Source organism: Sinohyriopsis cumingii, chromosome 15, assembly GCF_028554795.1.
Source record: "Sinohyriopsis cumingii isolate HCF-2022 chromosome 15, ASM2855479v2, whole genome shotgun sequence".
NCBI lineage: Eukaryota > Metazoa > Mollusca > Bivalvia > Unionida > Unionidae > Sinohyriopsis > Sinohyriopsis cumingii.
The window spans coordinates 49,232,013-49,244,088 of NC_142975.1; the positions used below are offsets into that span (position 1 = coordinate 49,232,013).

The following is a 12,076-nucleotide window of genomic DNA, read 5'->3' on the forward strand; positions in this document are numbered from 1 at the left end:
TACTGTCCTTTACATTACTCCATATACATTACTGTCATTTACATTACTTCTTGTACATTACTGTCCTTTACATTACTCTTTATACATTACTCTCCCTTACATTACTTCTGTCCTTTACATTACTTCTTATACAATACTGTACTCTGTCTTTTATATTATTCTTTATTCATTACTGCCCTTCATTTCTTATACATTACTGTCCTTTACATTACTTCTTATACATTACTGTCCTTTACATTACTCCTTATACATTACTGTCCTTTACATTACTCGTTATACATTACTGTCCTTTACATTACTTCTTATACATTACTGTCCTTTACATTACTCCTTATACATTACTGTCCTTTACATTACTCCTTATACATTACTGTCCTTTACATTACTTCTTATACATTACTGTCCTTTACATTACTTCTTATACATTACTGTCCTTTACATTACTCCATATACATTACTGTCATTTACATTACTTCTTATACATTACTGTCCTTTACATTACTTTTTATACATTACTCTCCCTTACATTACTTCTTATACATTACTCTCCTTTACATTACTCCTTATACATTACTGTCCTTTACATTACTTCTTATATATTGCTGTCCTTTACATTACTTCTTATACATTACTGTCCTTTACATTACTTCTTATACATTGCTGTCCCTTGTAATTTGTATTACTCTTTATATATTACTTTGAATACATTGATTTCCTGATCACACTGATTTAGGAAGATGACACGCTACCTCAATGAATCCACCAATCACAGAAAGATGAAAATTCATTTTTTCCATCAGTATTCCATACAGATGAGGGGGTAACAAAAATCTTCCCAACCCTTCCTCTTACCACTGATAGATGGCTTTCATTGTTTGTTTGTATTTTCTTGCTAAATTTGCTCATACAAAAAATATCATATTCAATACCTCTAACAGAAACTAAGCTAATCTTGTGGATTCTTGAACTTTCCTTAGCCATTATGGTATAGTATGGAGTATAAAAGGTTTATGCTGAAATCCTTGTTTTATTAATTTTTTTAATTGATGTGAATTTATCACAGTCACGGACTTTGTTTATTTCTGACCTTTTGCTGTAACATGGTGTGGTTAGTACTTGTTATTTTCATGCACACTGCCAAAATGTATGTGCATGTTTAGTAATAAGCATTACTTATTTGTGCTCGCTTTGTTATTTTCTCACATTTTTTCAGAATTCATGTCTTCAAAGATACCCATTGTCCCAAATTTGGCTTGAATGTCCCGAGTATCTGAGCCTGTTCATGAATCATGCCGCCATATATAAAAATCTGTAATGTATCATTAGTTTCCAGCATAAAACTATAGTATTTTCAGTCCTTTCCTGTCTTTATGGTAATTTGCTACATAAGACCAGTTTCTGACATATAATGTGCCATTATAATCAGAATAGTTTGTTTTGTTCCTTCCCAGTTTTTTCCAGTAATTTGTATCATATCATTTTCATAATCTTAGGACAATAAGATACAAACGATGTCTTACCGGTGTTGAAGTATAGAAGCATTATAATTCTTTCAAATTATGACTGTTGCCTGCTTTCACTCTTATGAAAGACAAGTGCTCTTCACATGTAAGAATGGGATGACTCAAGGTGTTGTCTGTCCAAAGTAGAGTGGAGGAATGTGAAAAACTTTGGTTAGTTTGATGGTGAATTGGTGTTAACACCCCATCATGCGCTGTGATTGATCACTTACTCAATCACTCAAGGTGTTGTCTGTCCAAAATAGAGAGGAGGAATGTGGAACATTTTGGTTAGTTTGATGGGGAATCATTATTAGCGCCCCATCATGCACTGTGATTGATTGCACACTCAGTCACTCACTCATCACAAACATGCACATTGGTCAGTACCCGTGTACTTGAAATCACAAAAGACAGCAAACATAAACATTCGAACAGACTTGTAAAGAAATGGATATAAGCATTCTGTCATGGAGTGAATCAGACAAGCTTAAAGGCCCCCATTTTCAGGGTGTATGAGGGAAGTGGCAGGTATCATCCCTTTGGTGCCTCAGTCACATAATTTTTTTCTGGCTTATCAAGAAAAAGTTATTGCTTCCTTCTTTCTTACATGGGTAGTGTTCTGATATTAGGGGTGCAGCTTATCATCATACAGAGAAGAATCCTTTATTCCTTGAGGGAGACAATGGTAGTGATAGGATGCTCAGCATTGCCTCCTATTTTCTTTCTCCCAGTATTAATGTGATCAGGGAATGTATCAAAGGAGAAAGTACATCTTTCAGTAAATTGTGTTTCTCCAAGAATATTCACCTCATCGTATTACTATTAAACCCTGCCACACATCCTCACAAATATAAGCATTCTTATCTGGGCATCACTCAAGCAGAAACTGGTAACTAACTATAGGAAGGTAGAGAATACTTGTGTGATTGGTTGATTCAAGATGTGGTGGTCATATGTTCCTAATGTTAATATGTAAGTAAGTATTTTCATGGAAAATTAATTTTCTAACAAATTTTGCTTCCACACTTGCTGATGACCACCTATGGTTTTACTTGGGGCCCCGAGTGGTCTAAAGTACCCTCCATTACGGATCACTGCCATCTCACCTCTGTCTGCATAGGTTTGAGTTTCGGATTCTGCTAATGTGGGTATGTGAGAAAGCTTGCCAGTAGCTTCTCGAGGGCCAGTGGTTCTTTCCGGTGATTTCCCGGGTTCTTCCTTTAATACTGGTCACCATGTATCACCTATCGTAGGCTGAAAAGTGGTGTTAAACCCTACAACAATAACATGTTTTCAATTACATAGTTACATTTATATCCATGGATATGAAATACTGTAATTTTAAAGTGTTTTTCATCAGGCTGAAAGATGTTTCCACACTTGGAGAAGTCGCCACATCAAGAGGCTTAACGCACATGAAGAACATGAGAAAATGGTTCAGCAGCGGGTCATTGAGATTGGTCACTTATGGAGAAAGAAGGCACAGAACACAAGAGGGCACCTGCTCCAACTACGAATGCAGAAGCAGCATGTGAGTCAGTTCATTACTTGTTGATGAAAATTAGATCTTACAAATAATATCAGAACATTTTAATTCACAACCATTGTTCAAAGATTGAGTTCATTCTATTGAGTTCAGTTTACAGTACAATCTTTTTGTAGGAGACACAAACAAGAAGTAGTTAACTATACAATTGAACCTCAGTGTAATGAATCATTTAGAGTCTACATAAAACATTCATAGTAGTATTACTTATTACAAAGTACTCTCTTGTTAAAGTTGGCTTTCAGGGTTCAAATTTGGTGTTCTTTATATTTCTAAGTATTCTTTGAACACTCGATTGAACCAATTATCTAATGCTTTGATCCAGTTAAAATGCCTAAAGCTCAGTAATACTAGTTACAGTAAAACCTGTCTTGAAAGACCACTGTTATGTGAGACCATCTGTCTTGAGAGATCTTATTCTAATTGCACAGATTTATTGATTATATAATGTTATGACCTGTTATGATAGACCATCTGTCTTGAAAGACCATACTTTTTTGGCAGAAGGGGTGGTCTTTCAAGACAGGTTCTACTGTATTATAATTGCATCAGCAAGTGTATTAGTTTCAGCATGGTGTCCATACTTGAGTACATCTGTCATGCTTCTTTTAATCACAAAACAACCTTTTTACCATTCATACTACAGTGGACATATATGGCAAGTAACTTTCGCATAGATCTAGAGTTGCAGTAGGATGTTGGAATTTCAGTGTGATTCTAGGGGTCTCATGGGAGAATTAAACAATTTATGAAATGCATGTTGTTCTGTCTTGATTTTGGTTTTGATTTTTGTACATTTCTTGAATTACCACTGTTATACCATGCGCATAAAATGTTAGCAGTTGCCCAAGGTGTTAAAGGAGGGGGGGAATGGGATTGGTCAGAGGTGTAAACAAATAGAATATTAGCAAAACATGTCATGGGTGTCAGATCAAAGGTCTTTGAGATTTTTTATGCATAGAATGGGTTGTAGTCCTCACACTGACCCTTGGGACATAAGAGAAGATGTAGAAATGGAGGATGTCACTAAACCATGTTGTTATGGATATTAAATTCTAACAATTTATAATCTTTGTAACTGCAAAATATTTCTTTCTATTCATGATATGGCTTTGAAAATTTGTAAGCGACTTTTCAAATGGAATGTTGACTTGCTATACGTTTTACAGATTTTAGTTTAACACTAGTTTGGCACCACCACTCACTCAGAAGAATACTCTCCATAGAGTTTTTCAATTTAAAAAATACTAATCAGAAAAAAGTCCATTTTCTGTTTTCTGTTTTTATTTTGATTCAGATCCTAAATAAGTCAAAACATATCATGTATATATTAATACATTTTTTGACCATAGCAGTCTAGGGGTAGGGGATCCAAGTGTAAGAAAAAGTAGAATATCACCAAACATGTCATCATATGTGTCAAATCAAAGGTCTTTCGTAGGACTTTAGCATGGAATGAATTTTATTCCTTGAAAACATACAAAGGGTGAAAGACAGTGGAAGAATTTTCTACATTGCTACAGATGGTATGGAGAGTGACCTGTTTTAGGTTTTTCTTTTTCTTTGTTTAACCAAACATTGTACATGGAGTCATCACATGAAGGCACATTATATATGTGATGAATGTTGGGTTCAGGACTCAGGGTAATTGCCTTAAGGGTAGAGTGGTGGGAGGGGGGCAAGTGCCTTAAGGGTAGAGTTTGGAGAGGGGGGCAAGTGCTTTACGGGTAGAGTGGTTAGATGGGGGCAGTGGATTAGTAGTCTGGGAATAGATGCAGGGATTTGCAATGGCAAGCAAAAGAAGTAACACTATCATTATGCTTTCATTCAGAATCCTAATTTCCATGAAGTTGGTGTTTTGTGATTGCATGAATCAAACCTCCTCTAGTATCTACTTGGTTTTAGATGTAAAACTTGTATCACTGTATACGTTACAAATTTGTTCTTTTCTATAATACAATCTCAAAGCATTGCTCCTGACTGCATTTTTGTTGTTTTCTGCAATGCACATCATTTCTCACATGACAAGACTAGAGCGTCAGCCTAATGACACATAATATTTGTCATATCACGATATTGGAATACCAATAAGTACATTACAGTATTTCCTACAGGGTAAAACCAGAGTGCCATCCTAATAATTACATTGCAGTATTTCTCACATGACAAGATGAGAGTACCAGCCTAATAAATACATTACAGTATTTTTCACATGACAAGACCAGAGTGTCAGTCTAATAAATACATTACTGTATTTCTCACATGGTAAAACCAGAATGCTATGCTAATTAATACTTTACAGCATTTTTCACATGACAAGATAAGAGTGCCAGCCTAATAAATATATTACAGTATTTTTCACATGACAAGACCAGAGTGTCAGTCTAATAAATACATTACAGTATTTCTCACATGGTAAAACCAGAATGCCATGCTAATTAATACTTTACAGCATTTCTCATATGACAAAATAAGAGTGCCAGCTTAATAAATACATTACAGTATTTCTCACATGACAAGACCAGAGTGCCAGCCCAATAAATACATTGCAGTATTTCTCACATGACAAGAACCAGAGTGTCAGTCTAATAAATACATTATAGTATTTCTCACATGACAAGACCAGAGTGACAGCCTAATAAATACATTGCAGTATTTCTCACATGACAAGACCAGAGTGCCAGCCTAATAAATACACAGCATTAGTTGTAATATGACTAGATTAGAATGACATCCTAATAAATGCAGTATAGTATTTCTCACGTAATAAGACCAGAGTGGCAGTTTGAGTATTTCTCACATGATAGGACCAGGTGTAAGCCTAATAAATGCGTTACAGTATTTCTCATGTGATAGGGCTAGGTGCCAGCCTAATAAATGCATTATTGTGTTTCTCACGTAATAAGACCAGAGTGGCAGTTTGAGTACTTCTCACATGATAGGACCAGGTGTTAGCCTAATAAATGCATTACAGTATTTCTCACATGATAGGACCAGGTTTTAGCCTAATAAAAACATTACAGTATTTCTATGCCAGATGGCAGTATTCTTACTTGCTAAGACCAGGACACCAGCCTAATAAATTTGTCAGAAAGCAGAGGTCCACTTATCATTAGCTAAAGATACCCTTAATAATTGTGTGCCATAATTTTGTCACAATGGGGATGGGCCTTTCTTGGGATAAATATCCAGGTGGACAACCTGGGTAATAAACAGTTCTGATAATAACTAGAGGAAAGTCATCACAAGATATCTCTATTTTGGAACTGTTATCAGTTTCAGATTGAATGCAAAGAAGCAGTACATCTTCAGTGACATTCCATTACCAGGGCTTATACTTAGTCCAGCTTCCACCAAACAAGGTTCCTACTCCCTCTCCCTACCCTAACTATGGACAGTTTTCCAGTGGTGTGAACCTCCAAACTGTTACATTTTTTATTTGCCTTTCTGCTATGAGTAAAATATCTAAAAAGCGTTACTCTCTTCATATCTTGTGTGGAATCATATTTTTTCTTCTTCAGGTCTTCTATAACTCCTTCCCAGTGTTATTGTTCAGAGGTTAAATTTACTCTTTGCCTATGTACTGCCAAACACCTTGGCTTTGACGTCTACAGTGATACACTTTGATGATTTTTTAAAATCCCTTTGACCCACACCCAAGGGACCTATACAGATATTATTACATACATGATTTACTGACCAAAATAAAATAAAACACTGAATCGACAGAACAAAAAGGTAGAGGTTTTCTTTTAACTGACCATACTTGGAGGCTCAAATCGAAAGTGATGGTGACTGGAATTGCAGTGAAATTTTGAAACTTATTGCCAATTTACATACCAGGAGTCACCAAGTTTGAAAGCTGTATCATAAACAAAAGAAAATGTTTTTGTACCTTTAAAAAATTATTTTTGTCCTTTCTATCCTTGACAGGGTTGAAATCCATTTCATGCATAAATGCTGTTATTTTATTATGTAAATGAGAGTAGGCTGGGCATAGAGCGAAATTCTGAAAGGGTGTGCAATGACATCTATTGGAGATGCTCAATATTTTTTACCTTATTAACCCTTTTGACTACCACCACCCTGTCAAAGGGCTCTGGGGCCAACTCAGAGCAACATGTAAGATATATCTTCAGTAATTTAAAAACCTTTCAAAAATAGATATTAAAAGTCTAATAAACATAGAAGATATAGCATTCCAAGTAGTTTGGACCTTTAACCCTGTACTGGGGCATGCTGGGAAATTTGGAAACCTTAACTGCATCTGTAAACCCTACACCTACATGGAAGTCTTCTGCTAAGTTTGATCATTTTGTAATGAATGCTAAAAACGGTTTTTTTTTGGCTTGCAAGAAATGTGATGGATGGACATGGAGACATGTATATATAAACATGCAATATTATGAAACTAACATATCTGCTGTGGGTTTTTCAATAAAGTGAATTAAAAATCTGTTTTTTTAAAATAAAAAGTGAGTTAAGTAATTTTATCTGAAGGTGCATATTCTATGGTTTGTGAGAAAACATCTTCAAATAAAGATAGTCTTCTGTTTACTAAAGAAAGTTCATAATCTTTGCATAACAACAAGTTACTATCTAGTATCATCATCTTTTACAATGATGATCACTTACCATTTATATCAATTACAGCTTGAGTCCAACTGCAAAGAACATAGACCCTGATCTGCAGTCACATAATATGCCAGCATATCTGGGTCTGTATTGTTTTTCTTACTGATTGCTCCTAACAAACTGCATAGACTCAGATCTGCTGGCTCATGATATGATGGTAGATCTGGGTCTATACAGTTTGCAGTTGGACTCTACTTATAAGCGAGTATATACAGTACCAAAGGTGACATAGTATTGTGCAGATTTTAATAAGACTTTATTAACATGATATACCTATTTTTGATTCCCCAGGTGAGACATTTGTTTGACAGGTGGAAGACAGCTTATGCCAGGAACATGGAACGTGAGGATCAGCTTCACAACTACCTGGCCCAGAAAAACTGCCAGGTGTTAAGACAATATTTGGACAAGTGGAGATACACTCTAATGGAGAATCATACCAAGCATGTCTTCAGTGCTAAACTGCTTGCCACATTCATCCAGGAGTGGCACCTTGCTGCTAAAGGTTTCTCTTTTTGTTTTTTTTATATCTCAGTTTATAACCAAGTAATTTATGTGAAAATGTACAGTGAATATATAGAGGATTTTCTTTTCTTATGTTTGTGGTATCAAAAATGTAATATTTTAATAAGTGGCAAAGCCATGAGTTAAAGTATATGGTTTTTGGTACCACAAGACAAAATATATTCAGTATTTATGTATAAAAAAAAGAAATTTTCTTTTCATTGTATACCAGACTTGCTCCAGACTTGAAGATTTTAGAAGATTAAACTCACTCTTTGGCACGACACGCTCAACTCCACCTTCCTTACTTAAATGCACCTGACTTTCGTAGGCTGATCATATAAATATACATGATTTAAGAAAGAGGTAGGATTGGATTGACCTAATCTGTCGTAGCAAAATACATTTTTGTTATTTGTAATCTATTTGACCCTTTCTGAAAACAATGCAAGTCCAATTCAGCAATGCATCACAGCAGGTTCATCATTGTTGTCAAAGAAGTAAGGGGAGATAAAGCCAGAGAGACATAGGTACAACTTTTGTATTAACACAATCAAGTGTTGCATGGCATGATGGGAAATGATATATATTTTCCCATGAAAATAAAAGGATATAGTAATTCGCATGTGAATAAAATGGAATGAAAAATATGAAATTTATTTCATCAATAAGTCTCTCTCTATTTCACACTTAAGTTTATAATAAAAACATTTTCGGTGACTTAAAAGAAGAAATTGGTCATTGTGTGTGTTAGTGCAGATTGAAAACTTATTTCTCATTTGTAATTATCATTCACTTAATCCATCTTGTTGAAAGAAAAGTCATGAGGTGAGATTGTATATTATTAACAAGGTGAAATAATAAAATAACATAGAGACAAACAGTCATACATATAATTATATTGTTACAAAGGATATACAATATATCAGTTTAAATTATACAATTTTATATAGTGTATTAGCATTAAGTCCATTAGGATACAGAGCATCTAACTTATGAATCCAATAAGTACTCTGTATCCTAATGGACTTAATGCTAATGCACTATATAAAATTGTATAATTTAAATTGATATATTGTATATCCTTTATAACAATATAATTATGACTGTTTGTCTCTATTTTATTTTATTATTTTACTAATTCAAGTTTCATTAGAGACTCATGTATCTTTTAGATCCTGTCATATATAATTGTTATGATGATGCATATCATTTATGACATTATGTAATGACATACTTTCAAAACATTTCATGCCTCAAGAAGCATAAATTAAATGCGAAACTAGTTGCACAGAATTATCAGTGTTTGTGTTGTTTTTTTATCACAATTATTAACAAGGTAGATTTTTAAGTTCAATTTCTTTCTTTTTTTAAGCTTTTATTCTTAGTTGCCTCTTTCCTTTTTGCCGAAACCAGGGGTCTTATGTCCATGTTTTTGACCTTTGTTTATCCATCACACTTTTTTTTCTGCTCTTTAATTTGAAAACCATTGGAGTGCAGATGGTATACTTATACATCATTATTAGAATGTGTGTCATATTGGAGTCCTGTCGTCCAGGTCAGGGTAAGAGCTCAAATGTTTTATGGGTTTTTTTTGGGGGGGTGGGTTGTTGGTTTTAATGGCATTTTTAACACAATATTGGCCTTTTAATGCCAAGGATTTAGGAGCGAAGTTCCTTTCTCAAGGACAAACAAAAACAGCCAACCCAGGCTGGTCTGAACAGGTGTTCAACCTTCAACCCTTGGATTATAAATCTCATGCTCAGTCATTTGAACTGCCGCAGATACGCTTCATATTATACATTTTCCATTACACTTCCCATTTGTTCTGGGATGTGACTTAGCATACCAATACATGATCATTAGAAGGATCCATGTTGTTTGCGAGTCTTTGATTGAAAATCAACTGACCTTTGGCAGTGGCAAGATAAGAGACACTGTTCAAAGAATTAGTTCAGCAGAAACACTTGCATAAGCAATTTAAGTTTTGTTTTGTTAAATTGTTTTTGCATTTTTCAGGATGTTTTAAGGGCAATATTTAACAGAAGCTCTCGTCTTTTCTTGGTCAATTCATGTCAGGTTGCCGAAACCTGCAATCTCTCGAAATGCTAAAAAACAGTTGGCTAAAAAACATTTCAAGAAGTTCAGCAGTGGATGGAAATCAGAGTTTAAGTGGGTGCAATGAGTCATAAAGGCCATGAGTTAACATTTTCTGTTTCAAGCCAAGTGGATTTTAAGATAGTATAAAGGGAGGAAAAAATTAGTCATAAGACATATGCAGTCACATGGTGGGAAATATGTACCAGAAAGCTATTGAGAACCTGTTATGTGTGTAACTTAATTGCCACAGTGAGTGTCATCAGTCATTACACTAGGCAGTAAACTTGTGAAAGAAACTTGAAAATTCTTGTAGGTTTTATAAAAGACTGTTTGCAATGAACTGCAAGATACAGGTGAAACCCATTGTAACGCAGTGCTCAGGGTCCAAAGAATAACATCACGATATAAGCAGGATTGTGTTAAAATATTTTTGGAAAAACTTCCTCATAGACAATGTGCATTGAAATTTCAGTGTCATCAGTTTTAACTAACCTCTTGATCATATTATCTGGTAGGGATGTGAATATTTAGGATATTAAAAAAAGAGAGGTCACCTTAAATTAGAAAATGGGAGCCATGCTGCCATTGCATTATAAGCAGAATCGCATTATAATGAATCACGTTATAACAGGTTTTACCTGTATGCAAAAGTTCTCTTCCTTTTTCATCTTATTGACAATAACAAAACTCTCATAAATGAATTATTATTGTCACATTGCCATCATAATCGGATTCACGTTCCAAATTTGCTGTTTTAATATAATATGTTGTTGTTGTTGTTGTTGTAGGGTTTAACGCCATTTTTCAGCACAGGATAGGCTATACATGGTGGCCAGTATTAATGGTGGAGGATGAACCCGGGAAAACCTCGGAAAGAACCACCGACCCATGAGAAGCTACTGGCAAGCTTTCTCACATACCCACATTGGCTGAATCCATGACTCGAACCCATGCAGACAGAGGTGAGATGGCAGTGATCCGTAACGGAGAGCGCTTTAGACCACTCGGCCACTCGGGGCCCCAATATAATATGAAGAGAATGCATATTATCACTAATAAATGCACATGGTTTGCTTTCAGTCCCCAAAAAACGTATTAAGAAATCATGGTGGTTAAGATGTCAATATGCCAACCAAAATTTTGAAATCCACTAATTTTTTGATGTCCTGGATCTGTCATGTGTATGACATTGGGTGCTGGTCCGATCTTCAAGGTCAAGATGATGGATCAGTGTTTCCTTTCATACTTTTCCATCAACTTTAACTTTGAGATGACATACAAAACTTGGTGAACATGTATTGTATCACAGAAGTTTTTTTATTATGATGAGCATCCTATCTTCAGGGTGAAGGTCACATGGCAATATTATAGTTTTCCATAAGATAAATGGATAATAGTTTCGTAAATGACATTAGAAGACATGTTGCATTCCATGTTTGGGGTTCAGTCTTAAGGTCAATATCACGGGTCAGTATTTTATGGTTTGCTTTTGTTTCTGCTCTGTACCTTAAAAGCTATTTGAAGTTCAGGGATGAACTACATACACCTATGTTTCTCTTTTAGATAGTATCATGTATCACAATCAAAGCTTTGTGCTAAAATTCAAAGTTACTTAACCGTTTACCTTTCACTGCACTTTTGAGACTGAGCAATGAAACTTGATTACTTTAACTCTCTGCCCAGTATCTTTATAGCTCTCACACAAGGGTTATTGTTCATTTTCATGATTGTAGGATTTGGTAACCTCATCACAACAGATGGGGGACACAAATTCACTGAATTAGCTTTT

At 35.0% G+C, this 12,076-nt stretch overlaps 1 protein-coding gene across 1 annotated transcript in view; it reads left to right on the forward strand.

Moving 5' to 3' along the window:
• The window catches only part of LOC149781771 (uncharacterized), a 211,428-nt gene that overhangs the window by 176,212 nt on the left and 23,140 nt on the right, over positions 1 to 12,076 (forward strand). Inside the window, exons 29-30 of the mRNA XM_089935925.1 lie at positions 2,863 to 3,033; positions 7,975 to 8,188. Of these exons, the coding sequence (XP_089792051.1) occupies positions 2,863 to 3,033; positions 7,975 to 8,188 (385 nt within the window). The remainder of the gene's footprint in view (positions 1 to 2,862; positions 3,034 to 7,974; positions 8,189 to 12,076) is intronic.